The 23,538-nt window shown below is 47.9% G+C and overlaps 2 protein-coding genes across 51 annotated transcripts in view; one reads left to right on the top strand and one right to left on the bottom strand.

The window, feature by feature from the left end:
* KLHL25 (kelch like family member 25) overlaps positions 1-23,538 on the top strand; it is a 665,168-nt gene that overhangs the window by 50,464 nt on the left and 591,166 nt on the right. The gene's annotated exons all lie outside the window — the stretch shown is intronic.
* AKAP13 (A-kinase anchoring protein 13) overlaps positions 18,845-23,538 on the bottom strand; it is a 333,498-nt gene continuing 328,804 nt past the window's right edge. For all 50 annotated transcript variants that reach the window (XM_084969374.1, XM_084969377.1, XM_084969375.1 and 47 more), the window contains one exon: positions 18,845-23,382. In XM_084969374.1, coding sequence (XP_084825500.1) covers positions 23,333-23,382 — 50 coding nt within the window. In that variant the 3' untranslated portion in view covers positions 18,845-23,332. The remainder of the gene's footprint in view (positions 23,383-23,538) is intronic.

The raw sequence follows: 23,538 nt of genomic DNA, 5'->3' as shown, positions 1-23,538 counted from the left end.
TCTCCCACGTAAATGACATCAACATCTCCTCAGATCCACTTCCTAGAGTAATGACAAAAACAAAAAAAATGGGACTTAATTAAACTTAAAAGTTTCTGCACAGCAAAGGAAACCCTAAACAGAATGAAAAGACAACCCACAGAATGGGAGAAAATATTTGCAAATGAATCAACTGACAAGGGATTAATCTCCAAAATTTATAAACACCTCCTACAGCTCAATACAAAAAAAACAAAAAACAACTCCATCAAAAAATGGGCAGATCTAAACAGACAATTCTCCAAAGAAGACACACAGATGGCCAAAAAACACATGAAATGATGTTTGACACCACTAATTATTAGAGAAATGTGAGTCAAAACCAATATGAGGTACCACCTTATATCGGCCAGAATGGCCATCATCAAAAAGTCTACAAACAATAAATGCTGGAGAGGGTGTGGAGAAAAAGGAACCATATTACATTTTATTGGTGGGAGTGTAAATTGGTGCAACCATTGTGGAAAACAGCATGGAGCTTCCTCAGAAAACTAAAAATAGAATTACCGCTTGGTCCAGTAGTCCCACTCCTGGGCATCTATCCAGAGAAAACCATGACTCAAAAAAACACGTGTACTCCAGTGTTCATTGCAGCACTATATACAATAGCCAAGACATGGAAACAACCTAAATGCCCATCGACAGAGGAGTGGATAAAGAAGATGTGGTACATATACACAATGGAATATTACTCAGCCATTATAAGGAAAGAAATAGGAGTTCCCATCTTGGCACAGCAGAAACAAATCCAACTAGGAACCATGAGGTTGCAGGTTCGATCCCTGGCCTCGCTCAGTGGGTTAAGGATCTGGCGTTGCCATGCTGTGGTGTAGTTCACAGACTAGGCTCGGATCTGGCATCGCTGTGGCTGTGGCATAGGCTGGCAGTTGTAGCTCCAATTGGACCCCTATGGGAACCTCCATATGCTGCAGGTGTGGCCCTAAAAAACTACACACACAAAGGAAAGAAATAACGGCATTTGCAGCAACATGGATGGACCTAGAAATTATGCAAAGTGAAGTCAGTCAGACAATGAGACACCAAAATCAAATGCTATAACTTACATGTGGAATCTAAAAAAAAGGACACAATGAACTTCTTTGCAGAACAGATACTGACTTACAGACTTTGAAAAACTTAGGGTTTCCAAATGAGACAGGTTGAGGGGGTGGGAGAATGCACTGAAGGTTTGGGATGGAAATGCTGTAAAATTTGGTTGTGATGATTGTTGTACAACTATAAAACTAATAAAATTAATTACGTAATTTAAAAAGTCTACAAATAATAAATGCTGGAGAGGGTATGGAGAAAACTCACTGTTGGTAAGAATGTAAGTTAGTACAGCCACTATGGTGGAGAACAGTATGGAGATGCCGTAAAAAAAACTGAGATAGAGCTACCATATGATCCAGCAATCCCAATCCTGGGCATATATCCAGAAAAAATCATAATTCAAAAAGATACATGCATCCCAATGTTCACTGCAGCACTATTTACAATAGCTAAGACACAGAAGCAACCTAAGTGTCATCTGACAGATGAATGGATAAAGAAGATGTGGTATATATACACGATGAAATAGTACTCAGCCATACAAAAGAATGAAATAGAAGTTCCCACTGTGGTGTTCTGGATTAATGACCTGGCCTGTCTCTGTGGAGGCACAAGTTCAGTGCCTGGCCTGGTGCAGTGGGTAAAGGATCTGACGTTGCCACAGCCGTGGCATAGGTTGCAGCTCCGGCTTGGATTCAATCCCTGGCCCAGGAACTTCCATACGCTATGGGTGTGGCTGAAAAAGGGGAAAAAAAGGAATGAAATAATGTCACTTGCAGCAACATGAACGGACCTAGAAATTGGTCATAGTAAGTGGAGTAAGTCAGACAAAGACAAATAGCCTATGATATGTGGAATTTAAAAAAAAATGATACAAATGAACTTCTTTGCAAAACAGTAATAGACTCACAGACATAGAAAATAAATTTACGGTTACCAGGGGAAAAGTGGGGAAGGACCAGTTGGGAGTTTGGGATTAAAATATACACACTAGGAGTTCCCGTCAAGGCTCAGCAGTTAACGAATCTGGCTAGCATTCATGAGGACGCAGGTTCAATACCTGGCCTTGCTCAGTGGGTTAAGGATCCAGTGTTGCCGTGAGCTGTGGTTAGGTGACAGACACAGCTCAGATCCTGCGTTCTGTGGCTGTGGCGTAGGGCAACAGCTACAGGTCCAATTTGACCCCTAGCCTGGGAACCTCCATAAGTCATGCGTGCGGCCCTAAAAAGCAAGAAAAAAAAAAGTACACACTACTATATATAAAACAGATAATCCACAAGGACGTATTGAATAGCATAGGGAACTATACTCAATATCTTGTAATAGTCTATAATGGAAAGAATCTATGAAAGTACATATATATATATGAATCACTTTGCTGTACATCTAAAACTAACACATTGTAAATCAACTATATTTCAGTAAAATGTTTAAAAAATAAAAAACCTTCCCAATCAGTCCATAGAGGATTCAGAACACAGAAAATGTTAGGAAGCCCTGACCCAGAGTGAGCTGAGGGGCACAGGGCCCAGCACAGGGATGAAGGGTCCCATCTGGACAGGAGCTGGTGGCCCCGGCTCCCTGGAGGGAGGCCAGCAGCTGCAGCAGTGCTGTGCCCTCAGCTGGGACCCAGCATGGCAACCCTCCTGGCCCCACTAGCATCCAGGACCAGACTGGCAGAACCTGCCCAGCCTCGAGGTTCATTCCAGAACCAGGACCCACTGCCAGTCAGGGTGGGCCCGCCTTGCTGGCAGTGGGTCACTCTCCTCCCCGCCAGCTCAACTGGAACTGCTTCTAGGGCCCCAGCTAGACTTCAGTTTATGTGCCCAAGCGCCAGCCACTCCATCCAGGCATCCCCGGGCTATGCTCCCATGGTGAGCCTTCTCCTCCTGACCCTTGGTGCTCCCAGGCCATGGCCACAAAGAGATGCTCCTGGGTTCATGTTCAGTCTTATCCTCCCTGAGGACAGGAGGCCAGCCCTGGACCCTGGGTCCAAGAAGTGCTGGCTGTGCCTATTGGGAGCCCTGGATACCACTCACACATTTGCAATGGGTCCAGGAGGTCAGGATCCCATTTCCCAGATCCAGACAATGGGGACCCTCAGGCCACCCAGAGCCACAAGCCCCTTCCCCAGGGCAGAACCAGGGGGTGGAATCGTGCTGCATCCCCGTTACCCATCATCCTCCTTTATCTACTCACCTGGCCGCCAGGTGCTCATCCCTGCAGGGCTTCCTGGCCAGCTTTGGAAGACATGGTCTTAAGAGGAGGAGGAGGAACGAGTTGACATGGGATTTCCTTCATCCCACTCCATCTCCACCCCCCGACACACGTCCATTGGATGCCAAGCTCTGGGATAACCCTCACCAGCATCAGCATTCATACCGTTTGGTTTTTCTGTGTCTCCATGTCCTGTTGCTCCATACAGACAAGACCTCATGGCTCTCATGCCACTAAGGCCCCTGTGTTGCAATTGCCATATGTGCAAATAAAAGATGTCTCAAGTGGCCATTTCACTGAGTTCCTAGGAGAATTTAGACAAAATCCTGAAACAGTACCTGCTGCTCAGGAAATGCTCGGCAAAGGTGAATCGTTGTGATTTTTACTGTGTGCTTCTTGTTGGCCAAGCACGGTGACCTTTTCCTGTCTGAGACCCCCACCCCAGCTCAGCATTCCCCTCCCCCCCCCACACACACACATACCCATGGGGTTGATTCCTGACCATGGTTTCTAAGCTAGTGGTTATCAGTTGAATCACCGTGAACATTTTTTTGCACATGTCAGCCTTCTCTCAATGCTTTGGGCCATGTTATACCCCAGAGTAATTTTTGAGGTCAGAGTACAGTGTGGTTTTAATGGAAAAGGCACAGGCTTTGAGGCTAAAGGACAGGGTCTGCATCAGAAGAGCCTCCAGCTTCAAAGCCAAGCCGATCCGGGCTGGAATCTGGCATCGTTCCCCACAGCAGCCTGGCCTTGGGCAAGACATTGTGTCTGAGGCTCATTTTCCTCATCTGTTAAACAAAGAAGAACCCTCCCACCTACCTGGAAGGATTGTTGACAGGCTTTAAGTAAGGATGCATGCATACTTCTTTCCTTCCTTAAAAAAATGAGTGGGGCAGGGAGTTCCCACTATAGCTCAGCAGGTTAAGGAGGCGGCATTGCCTCTGTGGAGGCTCCAGTTTGATTGCTGGCCTGGCACAGTGGGTTAAGGATCTGGTGTTGCTGAAGCTGTGGTGTAGGTCACAGCTCTGTCTTGGAATCGATCTCTGGTTCAGGAATTTCCAAATGCCACCAGAGCGGTAGAAAAAGAAAAAAAGGTATTATGTGGTATTTGTCTTTCTCTTTCTGATTTACTTCACTTATGAGTCTCTAGTTCTATCCATGTTGCTGCAAATGGCATTCTTTTGTTCTTTTTTATGACTGAGTAGTATTCCATTGTGTATATGTACCACATCTTCTTAATCCATTCATATGTCAATATATATATGTAGAAATAACTGGGTCACTTTACTGTACAGCAGAAATTGACAGAACATTATAAATCAACTACAATAAAAATTTTAAAATAAAAAAAATTTTGAAAAAGAAAAAAAAATTACTTCAGTTGGGAGCGATCTGGGAGTTAAGAGGATGGGATGAGTAGCATCCAGCCCTGCATCCAGAATCCTCTTGGCCTCAGGCTCCCTGGGGGACTTGGGATGCTCTCAGGACTCAAACCTCATGCCCACCAGCCATCAGAGAACTTGCTTGTCACCTGGAGCCCCAGGTATCTCTGCTCTGTCTACTTTGGGGCATTTTTCAGGTGGGCTACAAAGGCTAGGCATTACCTTCAGAAGAAAGCTGAGCACAGCAAAACAACAGCGGCCAGTACCTGGGTGGGAGCAGAGAGCCTTGGCAGCATGTGTGGGGCTGGACAGATTTTGCTTTGGAAAGAACTTGGGATTTGGTTTAGAGAACACAGGAAGTTTGTGCCCTATTTTCAGGGGGCTGAGGATTCCCAGGATTCAGGAAAGTCATACAGAGACCAGGACAGTTGGTCACTCTTCCCACGGCCCCTGTGCTGGCCCCTGGCCTCCTGAGCTGAGGAGCCGTGCTCTGGGCCTGGGGCTGACCTGGGCGCTGCAGCTGGAGTTCAGGGCCCTGGGTTCATAGCAGAGAAGGGAATAGTGGCTTTTTCAGACCCTCGTGCCGGTCCAGCTCCACACCAGCAGTAGACCTTCCAGATCCTGCATCCATAAAGAGGGCCAGTTACTGCTGCACGGGGCTCATTACACACACTGACCCCAGGAGCTGTCCTCACAGGCAGGCGCTTGGTAACTGGTTTGTTGAGCTGAACTGGCTAAGATGGGACCATTTTCCTGGCCAAGGGAGAGGAGGAGTCTTGCTCTGGGAACTCAGAAGAAAATTCCAGACACCCACTTCCAGACACTGTATAATCAGCTAATTCATCTGGTGTACAACAGGGCACCAATGCCAGGTGGGGTGCTGGCTCCACCACAGTGCCCATCCCTCTGGGATCCAGCTGCCTAGACCTCCCTGTGGGTGTCAGGCCCACGAGCTCTGCCCCCAAGCCAGGCCCTCCGTGGCTCTAAAGCACTTTGCAAGTGGACTTGACACCCAGGGCCGTCCCTCCCTGGCAGCTCAGCTGTGGTGGGGAACGGGGTGGGGGGGGGACCGGAGTGTGTGTGTGTGTGTGTGTGTGTGTGTAGGTGGGGAAGAGAGGGAGGTGAAGGGGAGGAGAGGGAGAAGGGGGGAAGAGGAGGGGGGCACCCAGGGAGGTGCAGAAGGTGGGGGGGGTTGGGCAGGGGGAGGCAGGAGCAAGGGAGGTAGGAGATGCGGGGAGAGTTGGGGAATCAGCGTGGGGTGGAGAACCCAGGGAGGTGGGGAGTTAGGGAACTTGTAGAGGTGGGGAAGGCAGGGAGGTAGGTGGGGAACCTGGGGAGGTGGGAGCAGGGGGTGCCAGCCCCTCCCCCTAACTCCAGACTTACTGGGACCCCGGCACTGGGGGAAGGCATGCTCTGAGACCCAGGGGCTTGTTCCCACACATGAGCTCATTTCAGCTTTGTAGGAACTTGAAAACCACTCTACCTGTGTCCACTTCACAGAGGCGATGCCAGGGCTCTGGCTCACATTGCCATGCTCCTGCCAGGGTCACGTCGCAGACTAGGGGACAGTCTTGTCCATTCTCTGGCTCCCCACGTCTCAGGGAGAGATGTGAGCTTTTCACCTGAGAGGAGAAAGGCCACCCCACAGCCTGGGCTGCTGAGTCAGCTGTGAAGCCAGGCGCTGACGCTGGGCGCTCGGGGGTCCCGCTCACACTCAGCTCACCATGCCCCGCAGCGCTGCCCTGCGGCTGCGCACTGGCGCTCTTGTGGGCCCCTCTGACCTTGCTGCCCCTGTTCCCTCCCAGGGGAGTCTCAGCTGTGCTCCGGGGTCCTAGTCTGGCCTCGTAGACAGCGTGCGTTGTCCCCACTAGCGGAGCCCTCAGGGAGCACAGCACAGGGAGGTGGGGACACACTGCGAGGCAGGGGATCTGGGGTCCAGATGGCCACCCCCTTGCATGCAGTGACCTTCCTCCAGAAAGAAGGTCCCTTTACTCCTCAGGTGAAGAGAAGAGTTTACAGACTTCCTTCAACAAGGTCCACATCCTTTGCCCCATGTAAGCTTCCAACTGAGTAATTTTTTGGTCTGGGTTAGGAAAAAAATTACTAGAAAGGAGAAAGCATTCCAGATTTTTGGAGTAGGGGCAGGCAAAGAAAACTCCATTAGAGAGAGGTGTTTCCCTTTTAGCCCTGGTTGCCAGGAAGCCCAGTGCCAAATGGGAGGCCCTGCACAGAGGCCATGATCTCCCTCTACTTGGCACACGTGCTTCCCCCTGCTGCCACGGACCAGATTTTCATTTCATGAGTTAATGGTTGCTGCAAGCACAGGACCTCAGCTCCCACTTGGAAAATGCAGTCTTAAGAAACTTGCTCTGGCTCCTGATTCTGAGACTTCTCTCCATGGAAGGCTGACTGCCCCCAGGAAGAGTGACTCCCATGTTGCTGGCAGCACCATCCCCTCCAGGTCTAGGCCTCCATCTGATGCTGAGAGAGGAGTGTTCTGGTCCATTACCCTGCACAGCACACTCCCAGCATCAAGGGGTCCAGCTGCCGCTCAGGGGTCTTCCCCCAGGAGACCTCAGGGCTCCCAGGGCGTGAGCAGGTATGTCTAGGCCTGTCTGAGCAGGCGTCAGTGTGAGCAGCTCTGGAGGCATCTCTTTATTTGTCCAGGTAAAAGCCAGGGCTCCCAGCCCCGGTGGTGATGGAGAAACAGCTGGAAGCTCTGTCAGGAGAAGTGGCCTGCCGCCCAGCTGCCCGGCCCCCAGAGACGCCGCCTGTGCCTGCTCCTGCTTTCACAACTCCTGCCTCCATCGGCCTTCTTTCATTTCAGAAAGTTGACCTGAGGTAAGCGAAGTGAGCCAGACAGAGAAAGACAATTTGTGGAATATATGAAATCTTTAAAAAAAAAAAAAAGCTACAAATGAACTTATTCTTATTTACGAATAGTTACAAATAGACCCAGAGACATGGAAAACGCATTTATGGTTATCAAAGTGGGAGTTGGAGAAATTAGAAGTTTGGGATTAACATATACACACCACTATATGTAAAAATATATATATATATATATACATATATATATATATATATATTTTATAGGGACCTATTGCATAGCACTGGGAACCACAGTCAATATTTTGTAATAACTTATAAGGGCAAAAAAAAAATCTGAAAAAGTGAGACGTATAGGTATATATAATTGAATCACTTTGCTGTAGACCTAAAAACTAACACAGCACTGTAAATCAACCATATTTCAATTAAAAAGAAAAGGAAAGACACACCCTTCCCCGGCATGAAACTTGCTGTGCCGCATTGCCCAGCATGCAGAATCTACTGGTCCAGCAAAGGGACATGAAGAGTGGGCAGCACAGAGGTTGAGGTTGGCAGCAAACTCACAGTTATGAAAGAAGGCAGGTGCCTTTGGAATTCAACTGACAAATGCGTGACTGCATTCCTCTCTCTGTGTGTCTATTTGTCCATCCATCCATCCATCTGACCTAGTTACCGCCCCACCTACCTCTCTAGACAATTCTTGGCTTGAATCATAATTCAAAAATGAGAGCAAAGTCACTGGGATACAGGTTAACAATTTTGATTTAAATGTAAAAAACAAAATCAAACCTTTTCTGGTGGAAACAAATTCCAAATTGGCCACTTTGCCAGTAGGGACTGGCTTTGCCAAACAGGTTATGTGGTGGACATTTTCTGTGAACTGAACTTCAATCTTCAGACCCAAATACATTTAAAGCACATAAATTATTGTGTCCCAAATTCTGTACTTTGTAACTATTAAACCTGTGATACCATTTTAGAGATCAGCTTAAAATCGCAAATGTTCCTGCCGTGGCACAATGGGATCAGGGGTGTCTCTGAAGCACAAGAACACCGGTTTGATCCCTGGTCTGACAGAGTGGGTTAAGGATCTGGATTTGGCCACATCTGTGATGTAGATTGCAATTGTGGTTGAGATCCGATCCCTGACAAGGTGGCCAAAAAAAAGAGAAAAACAAAAAACAAAAGATGCATGATTGTTTTGCAATTATTTTGGGGAGGACATGTGACCTGAACAGTCTGCAGACCACTGCCTGGGCCTATCCTGCAGTGTCCTAGGACTCCGGAGAATTTCTCCCTAGCTTCTGGGCCCACGTGTGGCTGATGCCTGGATGTGGAGGAAGAGGCGGTAGCATCGAGCCTGTTCCCAAAGCTGGCCTGAGACCCTCTGAGCACCTCGTACCAACCCAGGGCAGCAAGAGGAGGCAGGAATGTGGGGAGTGGGGGCTGCCAGGCTGCTGCCCACAGGCTCCCAGAGGAGGCCAGGCCATCCTGGGTAGAGGACGTAGCCTTGGAAGTCTGTCCCAGCTGGGGCAGAAAGGGCCCCTATAGGCTGAAAGGCTCAGCAATTTCACTCTGGATATCCCTGTTTGAATGAAATTTACTGCATTATTGAACATAAAAGGCTATGCGGCCATTAAATAGTTAATAAGTATTTAATGACCTGGAAAGGTACTCAGGGTATATATCACCAAGTGGGAAAAAAGCAGAGTTAGTTATCCCATTTTGTAAAATAAATCATGTGTGTTCATGGAAAAGAGATTGGAAGGTTACATCATAATGTGAAATGTGCTTATTTTTATTTATTATTTAAAAAATGATTTTTATTTTGTCCATAAATGTGCTTATTTTTAGATGTTTACTATAGGTGATTTTAAAAACTTTTTTTTTTTTTTTTTTTTTGCTGCACCTGTGGCATGTGGAAGTTCCCAGGCTAGTGACTGAACCCTCAACACAGCGGCAACTCAAGTCACTGCAGTGACAAATGCCAGATCCTTCACCTGCTGCACCACAAGTGAACTCCTATAGGTGATTTTTAGCAACAGCTTTATGGGGTATAATAGATATACAGTAGACTACACATATTTAAATGATATAATTTTATAAACTTTGATATATATACATGGTGAAATTACCACAGTCCCTGGAGTGATAAAGCTATCAGCCACAAAACTTTCCTCCTGCCACCTTGTTAATTTATCTATACACACGGTATGTACACGTAACAGCTTTACTGAGACAGAATTCACATACTGGGAGTTCCTGTTGTGGCTCAGTGGTCACGAACCCGATTAGTCTCCATGAGGATGCAGGTTTGATCCCTGGCCTCGCTCGGTGGGCTAAGGATGCGGTGTTGCTGTGAGCTGCAGTGTAGGTCACAGAAGTGGCTTGGATCTAGTGTTGCTGTGGCTGTGGTGTAGGCCGGCAGCTGCAGTTCCAATTGGACCCTTAGCCTGGGAACCTCCATATGCTACACGTGTGGCCCTAAAAAAGCAAAAATAAATAAAGAATTCACATACAGTATGGTTCACCCACATAAAGGGTATGATTCAATGGCTCTTCATCTGGTCACAGTTATGCAACCATCATCGCAGTCTATTTTGTAACTTTTTCATTCCCCACAAAATAAACTTCATCCTCATGAACAGTCACTCCCTTTTCCCGCCAACTGCCCACAGTCCTAGGCAATCATTGATCTACTCTTTCTCTGTGCATTTGCCTTTTCTGGACATTTTGTGTAAATGGAATAAAACAAATGTGGTCCTCTGTGACGGGCTTCTCTGACTTTGCATGATGGGTTCATCCTTGTAGCGTGTATCAGTTCACTGTGGTCAATTGACCATTTGAGAAACTGTCAGAACTTGTTCCAAAGCAGCTGCATCATTTCATATTCCTAGGAGCAGTCTAGGAGAGTTCTAATTTCTCTACATCCTCTGCAGCAATTACTTCCATATTTTATTTGTCATTATATTCTTCCTGATGAGTGTGAATTGATATCTCACTTTGTGTGTGGTTGAGATTTGCATTTCTCTGATGGCTGATAATGTTGAGTATCTTTTCCTATGTTTATTGGCCATTTCTATATCCTTTTTGGAGAAATGTCTACTCAGATGCTTTGCCCATTTTAAAATTTGATTATTTGTCTTTTTATTATCAAGTGTTTATACCTTCTAGATAAAATTCCCATATCAGATTAATGATTTGCAAATATTTTCACTCACTTTTTGTGTTGTCTTTTCACCTTCTTGATGGTATCTTTTGAAGCACAATAATTTTTAAATTTGATGAAGCCCAGTTTATGTATTTTTTCTTTTGTCACTTAGGCTTTTGGTTTCATATCTAAGAAGGCTTTGCCCAACCCAATGTCACAAAGATTTGCTCCTATATTTTTTTCTTAGCTCTTACAGTAGGTCTGTGATTCATTTTGACTTAGTTATTATGCGTGGTGTGAGGAGGGGGTGTCTAAATTCATTCTCTTGTATGTGGGTATCCAGTTGTCTCAGCATGATTTATTGAAAAGACTTTTCTTTTCACATTGAATAGTCCTGGCACCTTTGTCGAAAATCAATTGACCATAAATGCGAATAATTTTTGCACTCTCAAGTCTATCCATGATCTCCATGTCTATCTGGAAGCCAGTAACACCCTGACCTGATTACTGTAGATTTGTAGTGAGTTTTGAAATTGGGAATTGCGAGTCTTCCAACTTTGCTCTTCTTTTTCAAGACATTTCAAGCTATTCTGGATCTCTCAAATTCCCATATGAAGTTTAGAATCAGCTTGTCAGTTTCTGCAGGGAAGCCATCTGGCCTTTAGATAAGGACTGTGCGAATCGGTAGATTAATTTGAATCTTCTGATCCATGAAAACAGACGTGTTTCCACTTTGGTCTTCTTTCATTTCTTTCAAAAATATGTTGTAGTCCTCAGAGGATCAGTTTTTCACTTCTTTTGTTAAATTTATTCGTGGTTTTAAATTTTTTGAGGAAGATGTTCCAAATGATTTTTCTTATTTTCAGATTTTTCATTGCTAATATATAGAAATACAATTAATATTTTTATATTGAGCTTCTACCTTGCAACTTTGCTGAATTTCTTTCTTTTTTTTTTTTTCTTTTTAGTCCCAAACCCATGGCATAAGGAAGTCCTTGGGCTAGGGGTCAAATTGGAGCTGTAGCTGCTGGCCTGCCCCACAGCCACAGCAATGCCAGATCCAAGCTGCATCTGTGACCTACACTGCAGCTTGCCAGCTCCTTAAAGCAATGAGTGAGGCCAGGGATTGAATACTCACATCCTCATGGGTACCAGTCAGGTTCTTAACCCACTGAGCCACAACAGAAATTCCTGCTGAATTCTTTTATTAGTCCTAATTGGTTTTTAGTGGATTCCTTAGGATTTTTCCATGTAAAAGATTGTGTCATCTGCAGATAGAGTTTTATTTCTTCCTTTCCAGTTGGAATGCTTGTTTTCCCCTTTTTTGCTCAGTTTTCCTGCACCTTCAGCACAATGTTGAATAGAGAAGTGTTCATTTCCCTTTTGAAATCCATCCCTCCTGCCTCTCCCCAATTCCCTGCTTTACATTTCTAGGCAACCACTGCTCTATTTTTTAATAGTTAGCTTGCACATTGCAGAATTTTATATAAATGATATCATATAGTGTGCTCTTTGTGTGTGTGCATTCTTTTACTCAGCATACTAATTTTGAGATTCACTGGTTTTGTTGTGTATATCAGTTTCTCCTTTTTGTCCATTTACCGGTCCATAGATAGTTGGGTTGTTTCCAGGTGGGGCTACTACAAATAAAGCTGCTATGAATATTCATGTGAAAGCTCTGTGTGGATATATGCTTCAGTTTCTCTTGGGAGTTGAGTGGCTGGATCATGCAGTAGGTGTATATTTAAGTTTTTAAGAAGCTCCTAAGCTGTTTTCCAAGGTGCTCGAACCATTTCCCATTCCCACCAGCACAGTTTGAGAGTTCCAGTTCCTTTGCATCCTTGCAATGTCAGTATGATCAGTCATTTTAATTTTAGTCACTGTAAGAGGTGTATAGTGGTATCTTGTTATGGTTTTATTTAGCATTTCTCTAGTATGCAGTGCTGTTGAGCATCTTTTCATGTGCCTGCCTTCTGTATATCTTCTTATACGAAATATCTGTTCAAATCTTTTGCCCAGACATTGTTTGCATTGCTTGCTTTCTTATTGAGTGTTGAGGGTTCCTTATATATTCTGGATAGAAGTATTTTATCAGATATATAATTTGCATGTATTTTCTCCTAGTCTGCACTTCGCATTTTCATTCTCTTAACAGTGTCTTTTGAAGAACATAAGTGTTTACTTTTAATAAACTCCAATTTATCATTTTGCTTTGTGGATTGCGCTCTTAATGTCGTATTTAAGAGTTCTTTGCATAACCCAAAGTCAAAAAAGTTTTATGTGTTCTTTTGTACCTTTATAGTTTTAACTTTCACATTTTGGTCTATGATCCATTTTGAGTTAACTTTTGTATATGATGTAAGGCATGGATTAAAATTCATTTCTCCTCTCAGTTTAAGTTTTTTCAACTTCTCAGTCTTCAAGTAATATTATACAAATTCATGTACAGTACAACAATCTTAGGATAGTTTACTCCCATCTCTCTCCAATTGGCCTTTGTGTTATTGCTGTCATAATCTTATTCTTGTATATATTAAAAACCCTACACTACATTGTTACTATTTTTGTTTAAACTGTCATCCATCTTTTAAAGAGTTTTAAATAATCAGAAAAAAATCTTATGTATTTTCTATTTCCAGTGCCTTTTATTCCTTTAAATAGATCCTATTTCCATTTAGAATCATTTCCTTCAGTTTAGGAGTTCCCGTCTTGGTGCAGTGGTTAACGAATCTGACTAGGAACCATGAGGTTGCAGGTTTGATCCCTGGCCTTGCTCAGTGGGTTAAGGATCCGGCATTGCCGTGACCTGTGGTGTAGGTTGCAGACTCGGCTCAGATCCCGAGTTGCTGTGGCTCTGGTGTAGGCCGGTGGCTACAGCTCCGATTAGACCCTTAGCCTGGGAATCTCCATATGCTGCGGGAGCAGCCCTAGAAAAGGCAAAAAGAAAAACAAACAAACAAAAAAAAACCAATCATTTCCTTCAGTTTAAAATATCTTCTAGTGAGGGTCTTGAGGATTAATTCTTTTAGTTTTTGTATATCTGAAAAAGTATTTGTTTTGACAATGTTTTCACTGAGCATAGAATTCTAAGTTGATAGATTTCCCTCCAATTATTATTTTTTTTTGGCCACCCCACAGCATATGGAGTTCCTTGGCCAGGAATCAGATCTGAGCCACAGTTGCAACCTAAGTCATAGCTGTGGCATTGCCAGGTCCTTAATCCACTGTGCCCAGGCCCGGGGATCAAACCTGAATCTCAGGGCTCCGGAGATGCCACTGTTCCAATTGGGCCACAGCAGGAACTCTTTTTTTTTTTTTTTTTTTTGGTTGTGCCAGAATGTTCATGGAGAATTAATTATCTGTGGAACAAGAGCAGGATTCCATGGAGGGGAACCTGGGTTTGCAGAGTGGCAAGGACTTCTCTGCACCCTATTCTTCTGGACAGGAGCATTAGGGTGCACCTAGAGTCTCTTGATCTGTGGGAATTCATGAAATTCCCCAGGGAGTTAGTTAAAGCTGCAACTTCTCTAGCTTCATCCCAGGAGAATAAAGACCCTGACTCAATAAATCTGGGGTTGAACCTGCAGAGATGCATTTTCTTTTCTTTTCTTTTTTTTTTTTTTTTGTCTTTTTAGGGCCACCCCTGCAGCATATGGAGGTTCCCAGGCTGAGGGCTGAATTGGAGCTGTAGCTGCTGGCCTACACCACAGCTACAGCAACACCAACACCAGATCCAAGCCGTGTGTGTGACTTACACCACAACTCACGGCAATGGTGGATCCTTAACCCACTCCACAAGGCCAGGGATCAAACCTGCGTCCTCATGGATGCTAGTTAGATTCATTCCCACTGAGCCACGACAGGAACTCAGAAATGTATTTTCTTTCCCTTTTTTCCTTTCCTTCTCTTTTCTTTTCTTTTTTTTTTTTTTTTTTTTTTTTTTTTGCTTTTCTGCCTTTTAGGGCTGAAGATGCAGCACATGAAAGTTCCCAGGCTAGGGGTCAAGATGTATTTTCAATAAACAGTTCAGATAACTCAAATACAGAGATCCTGAAGTTCCCTCGTAGCCTAGTGGTTAAGGATATGACGCCTTCATTGCTGTGGCAGAGGTTCCCTGTCTGGGAACCATGCTGTGGGTGAGGCAAACAAAACAAAACAAAACAGCAGATGCAGGGATCCAAAGACTGTCCTTAGAGGAACACTGGTCTAAGGGTGAATCTTGGGCCTGCATGTCAGACTTGGCTCTGGCTGGGCCGTTCACCTAACTCCATGAGCCTGGGTGGGATCATCCAGAGAAGGGGTACTTGGACCCGTTTTAGGAGGTTGGGTTCAGCAGCATTGCAGGTATTAGACCTGTGGATTTCCAGCCAGTGACTGCCCCTCGCTTTGGGCCTCCATGGGAAAGTCATCCCAAGACAAACTTTTTTTTTTTGTCTTTTTGTCTTTTCTAGGGCCGCGCCCGTGGCATATGGAGGTTCCCAGGCTAGGGGTCAAATTGGAATCGCAGCTGCCACAGCAATGCGTGATCTAAGCTGCTTCTGTGACCTGCAATCTACACCACAGCTCATGGCAACGCTGGATCCTTAACCCACTGAGCAAGGCCAGGGATCGAACCCACAACCTCATGGTTCCTAGTCGGATTCGTTAACCACTATGCCACGACAGGAACTCCAAGACAAACTTTCTTTGACTCGATGAATCTGAAACGATGTGGGAGCACTGAAGTCTCAGTAAATGCTGCACCTGCAGGCTCACCTGTATGCACATTCACGAGATCCAGGCCTCCATCTTGTCTCTATCTACCAAGGAAAAAGAAGGGACAACTAATCCTTTTTCCCTGCAGTAACAGTAGGGTAGGTGCCATCATCCACGTTTTACAGATGAGGAAACTAGCTCAGAGAGGTTAAGCACATTGGTGTAGGACACACAGGAGTGAGGCCCCAAGGTATGAACTTCTGAGTGGATCTGTTTCCAGATCGTGTTGCTTCAGCTCTCCCAGCCTGCCTTCCTGGGAGCCACTCTTATCCCCAGGTGAAGAGGGCGAGAGAGCGCCTCCGAGCTCCCTGTTCCCAGAACAGAGTGGCCTGGCTTGCTTTTGGCTACAAGACCTGGTGGTGGTGGGCCTCAGCTGCTTTGTAGGGGAGGGGGCTGGCAGCCATCCCAGCCCTTGCAGCAAGACTCTGGATGGTTCAGCCAGAGGCCCCCCATGGAGACAACCTTCCCAGAAACAACGGGAGCTGAAGGCCACCTGCCAGCCTTGCCCTGCTGGCAGAGCAATGCCCCTGCCTCTTCCAGGCCCTGTGACCATCCTACCTGGCCTTTACTCCCAGCACTGCGGTCTTGGAATGAGGGTGTGTGCAGCGGGTGGGCTTCAGCCCATTTCCAGGCGAGGAAGATCAGGCTCAGTCTTGCGTGCTGGCCTCGAAACCAAGGGAAGTGATGCTGGTGGCAAAGCCAAGGTGGGTCCAGCCACCATATGGTTCCGTGCAGGCTAGTGGGTTGCAGGTGCTAAAGGCAGACAGGAAGAAGGGCTGGGCTTGCCTGGGCCGTCAGCGAAGGCTTCCTCTAGGAAGTGCCAGCTCACCTGAGCCACGTGAGGGAAGAGGGGACAGGCATTCCCAACCAGAGGCCCAGAGACCAGGAATTCCCAGCCACACCCTGTGCTGAGTGCTGCTACCAGACAATGGAGAAGGTCGTTTCTGCTTCCAGGCACTTGCCTCCTGCTAACGAGACAGAGGTTGGGGTGAGATTCGGGGGGCTGCTGCTCTGCAGGCTCCTGCTGTTGATGTAGGAACAGGTTCGGGAATTAAGACTCGTGTGCTGGGGATCAGTATTCAGCATCTCATTGACTCGTCAGGGCAGATCTGCAAGCTAGATATCCCGGTTCCACATGAGAGCAAACGGGGACAAACGAGTTTAATACCTTGTCCAAGATCACTTGGCCATTAGGTGGCTGGACTGGACATTGAGCCTAGACTCTGATCTGAAGGCTGTGTATGTTCGTTCACCCCCCTGGGGCCTCCCCAGCCTTTGTCCATTGCCCCCTCCATGGAGCGGGAGTCCAGCCCAGCCCTCTCCCCAGCTCCTCACCCTGCCTGGCTCCTGTGGGTGGAGGGAGCATTGTTTCAGGTGACCAGGGACCCGCTTTTCTGGATGCAAAGACAGGACAGGGCTGGGAGGCATGGGGTTGTCCAGGCAACCGCCCAGCTGCAACCCCCCCCCCCCCCCCCCCGCCTCCCTGAGCTGCTGGGAGTGGGACAGGAAGTTCAGGGCCCCTTGAAGGGACACGGGACGGGACGTGGTGATGAGGGAGGGAGAGAAAGCAGGCTCAGTTCCCAGCTGATCTGTTAAGGAGGCAGTTTGTCACTCCCTCCCACCCCCTGCCAGCAGTTCCCCACTAGAGGCCAACCCGGTCCCTCTCCCCCTCCAGCCCCCATCCAGAGGCTCCAGATAATTTCCCAGGAAGAATAAGTCTCACCAAGGCGCCTGGAGGGAGGAGCCGCCAAACTTCAGTGGGACAGTTTATAGCTGTGGAGCAGGTGATTACCATATGAAAGAAAGAGGCCAGAGGGGGCCTAGGGACAGCCTGGCTGTAACTTGGACACCAAATGACTTGGAGGGAGGCTGGGGGGACCTTGTGGCCCACTTTTCCCAAGTCTGGGGTGCACCAAGCTCTGCCCCCTTCCCACTTGGGACTCCTTGCTCCACCTTCTGACCTTCTGGTGGTGACCTGAGGTCCCTGAGGAAATGGGGGCAAAGTTAAGGAAAACAGAATCTCCCAAGAAGCCTAGAGGGCCTCCGAGGTGCTTCTTGCCATTCAGGTGGCCCCAGTAGCAGGTTTCTGATCTCATTTCTGACGCTCTGCAGCATCACCAAGATCTGCCTCTGTTCCCGCTTTCAAGGGAAGTACAAAACCTGTGCCCTGTGTTCCCTCCCTCCCCTGCAAGCTTTTTCTGGACTCCTTGGCATTGCAAGCTTCTCCCTGCATTTGTCACTCAGGTTTCTGCCTGGTGCATCAGTGAGCACACTCTCTACCCAGGCTGGTTTGCACACGGCTGCCCCAACCCGGGCGTCCCCTTGGGTAGGGGCGTCCTCAGATGGGAATGGGCCCCTTTTATCAGTGGCACCTTCTCCCTCAGGAGCAGGCGGAGACTCCCTGCCCTGCTAGATGGCTGTCCAGTGCTCTCCTGGAGCCCTGCGTGCTTTGTGCCGTTGCTGTTCTTTTGGAACAAACAACAGCACCTCCTCCGTCTTTCTTGCCTCCCAGACAGAGCCTGTCCCTGGCTCAGACCCAAGGAGGGCCCGAGTGGAGGAGGGAGGCCATGGGAACCACTCTCCTGGCCCTGCTGGGGGTGTTGGGAGGCTGTAGCAGCTGTGATGGCCAAGGGTGGGCGGCAGAGAGAAGGGACCAGTGTTCACTGGCTTGTGGGAGGCAGCTATTGCCAGGGCTACAGGCTCTTTAGAAATCTGGCCACTTACAAGTTCATGAGCGAGGGAAGACACTTGGCAATCCTGGCAGGACTGTCTTCTTTTGATTGTTGCTGGGGGAGGGAAAGGGCGCCGGGAGGCCAGAGCTGGGAACCTGGGTGGCTCTGCGTCACACCACGTGGCATGCTCCCCACAGCTGACTGGACTGAGGGGCCTTTCACAGGGACAGGAGGCCGGGCTCAGCCAGCAATTTGGGAACAGGCACAGGTACCCACAGGCAGGGTCAGCAATAGCTCTGTGCATTCCAGCAATTTCTCAGTGCACTAGACCTAGGAAATCCCTCTGGAGCTATGTGCAAATGGGATTTTTCTTCCTGAATTAGTTTTTGGCTATTGCCCTTGTTTGGGGGTAGGGTGGGGTGAAAAAAGTTGGCAAAGAAAGGCAAACCGACATTCATCTTTTTTTGGTAGCAGAAGCCGTTTCTTACCTTGTTGATTTTATCTGGAAATGGTTCTGACCCTTGGTGCCCCAGGGTTAGGATCCGGCCCCAGGGCTAGGGCTCCCAGGTGCTGCTTTGGGCTGTCTTCCTGAGTCCTGTTCCTGGAGGGACGAACAGATGCAAATTTTCCCTGGGGAGAAGTCTCCCTTAGAGCTGCAGAGGCGGTGTCCCTTTAACAGGAATGCAGTCTCCTGGGACTCCTCAGGTAACCCACAGGGACAGGAATACATTGTAGTCACATTGAGACTTAAAGGACATTTATTTTTTGAAAGGGTGGAGGGAGACTTTACAAGAGTCTGAAGCCAATAACTAGAAAAGATGATAAATAAAATACAAAGCCGGTATGTTGTGGCAAAATTTCAGAAAACACACTGAAAAAAAATCTTTACAGTTTAAAACTGCTTTACTTTATACATAATTACAAATTAATATACAGCATTTGGGTTTTAACCCCTTTTTAATCTAATAGGATTCAGCACAGAAATGTTCCTATAGCATCTGGAAACAACGAATGAGAGCAGAGGTATGAGGTGTAGGTAATCGCCCTCCTGCATAAACCCTGGCGTCTCCTGATCTCCTGCGCGCTGACGGGGTGACACGCAGGAATCCACAGACTACACTGTGACTGCGGACCAGCCAACCAACAGGTCCCTGTCAGTGCCCTCAAGCCGCCCAACCTGGCAGGTGGTCACGAAAGGCAGAATCATTCAAGCGGGGTGACGACTGGGGTGAGCAGAGGCCGGGTTCCGCCTGCGTGTCTGGAGCAGGCCGTCACGGTCTGTGGCAGGAAAGACTTTAACCAGTTGGGTCTGCCGTCTTTAAACCTTAGCGAGATGGAGAACTAACTCAAGGTCTGTCAAGGTTTTCACAAACTAAATTAGACTGGTACGTGGAGAGAAGCCTTTTTTTCCCCTTCCTTTTTTCCCCCGTTACGGCAGCATTAGAAGACTTTTCATTGTAAAACCTGGCCAGCAGGCAGCAGATTGCAAAGCGCTGGTTAACTAGGAATGTTACGCTACGCTGAAGGAAAATGAAGAACCACAACAAACAAATGCTCTGCCCTCTTCTTTGTCTCTGAGGATCAATCACAGCAACTGCGCCAGGTGGGGCTGGGACCCCAGGACCACAGCCTGTGTGTCCCGTGGTCCTGCTGCAGGAAGGCAAGTCACACATCCCTCAGCCAACCACTGCCACCACAGCCTCAGAAACCACAGGCTAAAGCTCTTTCTGGGCTTCCGCATTCCAAGGGTGTCCAGGCATGGGGGGGGTTGATGCCCCCTGGCAGAGTCTGGGGTCCCCTCCAAGCCACAGGACTGTCTCTCTCAACAGGCTTTCCTGTCCACAGGGCACAAGTGGCATCCCCATCAACACTGTATGGACAACTGCAGCTCCAAGGCCAATACCAAGCCCTTGGGGAGAAAGAACTGGCCATGGAGAAGGCAGCTTTGGGACCAACAGATGACAAATACAGTATCTCTGTGACTGGCACCCTTGGGTGAAGTCTAAGGTTACGGTGCTACCTTTTATTTAAGGCTGGGCCTATTAAACCCCTACCCACTAATACCCGCCCCCCTCCCCCCATGAAGATACAGCAAATTCCAAGAGTCTCGAAAACTTTTGCTCACTACTGCTAGTACTAGGGGCATGGGAAGAGAACAAATAGGGAGACTATCAGCAGAGGAACAACTCTTAGTGGTATTACCCTGAGACACAAGAGGAAAAAAAGACTCGTACCTTTACAAAAAAACATCTTGATGATTTCCTCCCCAAAGACAGCTCTTAAGGGGGTAGGAGATAGTATGCTGGCAAAGGCTGGATTGTGGCAGTTGGCATGTCTTTAACCCTCTCCATTTTCAAAGCACACAGCTAACATGGTTGATGGTCTGGAAGGGGAAGCCAACCGTTGAGGGCATTTAAAGTGCACGCGTCTCCCGACTGGGATGACAACCACTGAGATGAAGCTTTAGAGAAGATGTGGCCTCTTCCAGAAACTTAGATTCCGGAAATCTGGGGGCTCTGGATGGTGGCTCCATCTGTCCCCCCAAACCTAAACACAAGGTCAGGCGCCTGATTCCTCACGCGTGGTAGAGAGCACAGCATCCTGGCCAGGGGACACTGGGGAGGACTGGGTCGGAGTTGCCCTGGGAGGCAGCCCTTCTCACAGGAAAGAAACTTCAGTAACCAGGGTGGGCCTCGAGGCCATAAGCAGAAGCAGGAGCAGCAACAACCCCAGGCAGCTCCCCAGCGTGGCCACAACGCCCCCAAGTCCCATGTCAAGGCAAAGGGTCTGGGTAAGTGGTTCTCTCTGTGCTGCAGACTGTGCTGGGGAGACTGACCCTAAACCTGTCCAAACAGAACCTGGCCCAATGACTGTGCATGGGGGTGGATTTCCATTTAAAAAAACTACCATCAAACAACCAAGGCAACTAAAACCTTATAACCGGCTGGGGGTAAAAGACACTGTAAAGTTGAAAGCCAGCTGTGCAGGGATGTACATAAACTCAGTGTCCAGGGCGCTTTTTGTGAAGCTCTCGTGTGAGAGCAAATCCCACCATCCCTGAGCCAGGGAGGCCCAGCCCACGTGCACAGAGGGAGGATGCAGGTCCGTGCCTCCCAGCAGAGTGTCACTCTGTGGGACAGGGACCCACAGAGGGGACTCTGTGACAAAGACAGATGGCTGAGCTCCGGCTGGATCTGAGGAAAAGTGGGACAGGTCGGCCTTATGGAGCTGGACTGGTGGCAGGAAACAATCTAACTTTTTGCTCTTTAGGGTCTTTGGGGAAGGGGGTTTGTCAGTGGTCTATTTCTGCGGTTCAAGAGAAAATCAGTTGGTTCTGTTCTAAAAGTATATTTCTGAAAAGTAAGAAATCTCCACGACAAAACTAGGCACATCTAGCCCCTGGGTAGCAAGTTTCTTAATTCTCAAGGAGAGAAGAAGACATCCCTTGATCAAAGGACGAGGTGGGGGTGGAAGGAGGCAAGGAAACCCTTCCCTCAATCCTTCATTTTCCTTTGGGCCTGCAAGGCACTTTAACTGACAAGGAGGGTAGGGATGCAGCGTGGGCTGCTGTTCACTTCCTGCGTGGGTAAGATGGTTGAAACCGTTGGGCTGGTGTGTTTGCCTTTCACACACACACACACACACACAAACACACACAAATAAATAAAACGAGTCTAAGCTAAAAATTTTAAACCAGACCTCTTTCAAATAAACTGAAAGATAAATATCTCCATCTGCAAGGCCAGCTTGCAATTCATCAACAAGCACCAAGTTACAGATTTTTTTGTTTGTTTTTAAAAGTATGTTTAAAGACCCATACTCCTGAGGGGCAAACGCAGGAATCGAAGGCCACATTTAAAGCAGAGAATTTTTCCAGGGTTTCCCCTCAAGGTGGGTAACCACATGGCAGGGGCAGCGGCCTCTGGAGGGGACACGCCCTGCACCTCCCAGCTGGTGATAAGCCTCAGGGAATACAGACCAAGACACAGTGGGACAGGAGAGAGAGAAGGAAAAGAACAAAGAGGCAGCATCTTAAAAGGGTGAAGTACAATAACCAACAGACCTCCAGATTTAAAAATTTTCTGAGGAATGAAATCTTGCCAGGCCTCCTGACAGCAGAACTTTCCCAAGCCACACATCTCTGGGCCAGCTCTTCCCTGGGTCTGCACTGGTGGAATCCACTAAGTATGGGACTAACACCTAGCTGAACTTGCTTCTTGGCCAGCTCTCCAGTAGCGGGGGCCCCACCTGGGCGGGTAAGTCACGCCAACAGGCCACCCTCTCCCATGGGGAGCCCCAGGCAGGAGTGGCTTCCCTGGAGAGCCACCGTGAGGTCTCAGGAATACTGCCACTTCTGAGTGGCTGGTGACAACCAAAAAGTGTCACACTGCAGGGTGATGGTGAGGTGGGCTGTCTCCTTCATCTATGCCCAGAACATGTGGGCAAATATCCTTGAAACTATATGATTTCTTCTGGATTTGATGAGATTAGCCTTTTTTTTTTTTTTTTTTTGAGTGACTGAAACACCAAAATTAAGGTGGTGCAGGTCATCTGCTTTTTAAACACATCAAGCCTTCTCTCACTGGGGTTCACAAATGTTTGTTGTCCCTTCTAAAGTGAAATGAGACATACACACAAAAAAAAGGATGAGGAGTGCACAGGGTGGGTTTACAGGGAGACAGCCTGGAGGACCAGGGGGTGAGTCTCCGAGCCTCGTTCCCTGACTGGTGCTGGGCAGCGCCCCTTGCGCACAGCTGAGCCTGCCAGGCGTCTGGGACAGACCTGTGCAGTTCCGCGTACCCCTGTATATGCAGACGGGTTCTTGTACACATTTAGGTAAAGTTCAAACTCTCTGCTGTTGGATTTTTGGTTCTGTTCCCCAAAATAAAAGGCAATCAGAGTTCAGACCTCATTTGGAAACACTTTCAGCCTCTGGGAATTCCTGTCCAAAACCACTGCCTGGACTTCTGGGGCCACTACTCTCGGTGTAACATCCTCAGTAGGGCCGGCCCCAACCCACAAGTTGTTGGGTTGCCAGTCCCGGGCCTCCTTCCCCACCCTGATCCCCAAGACAATGTGCTGCTCTGGCCCAGGACCTGGGGCAGCGTGGCAGGGCTGGATGCTGGAGCTGGGGCATCAGTGTCGGAGAGTGTGCACAAAGGACAGCAGGAGGCGGGGCTGCAGCCGCTGGCTGGGATGGGAGGCAGCTGCCTCAGCAGAGGAGCAGGTCAGCAGAAGATCTCTTCCCCCTCTGCGGATACTTCCGAGGCAGGGCCATCTGGAAAAAAGGAAGCCAAGACAGGAAGAAATTCAGAAAAAGCTGCTCTTTTCATTGGTAAATTCCCTCCTTTCCTCCCCATGCAAACATGCGTCTTCTGGAATGCAGACGGAGAATGGGCTGATGGGCAATCCACTCCCGCACCCGGGGCTCCCC

The sequence above is a fragment of the Sus scrofa genome, chromosome 7, assembly GCF_054392235.1.
Source record: "Sus scrofa isolate SSC_HxYL_T2T_F1_AM1 chromosome 7, Sscrofa_HxYL_maternal_Yorkshire_Landrace_v2.0, whole genome shotgun sequence".
NCBI classification, from domain to species: Eukaryota; Metazoa; Chordata; class Mammalia; order Artiodactyla; family Suidae; genus Sus; species Sus scrofa.
This window is presented reverse-complemented; position numbering and strand designations above follow the sequence as displayed.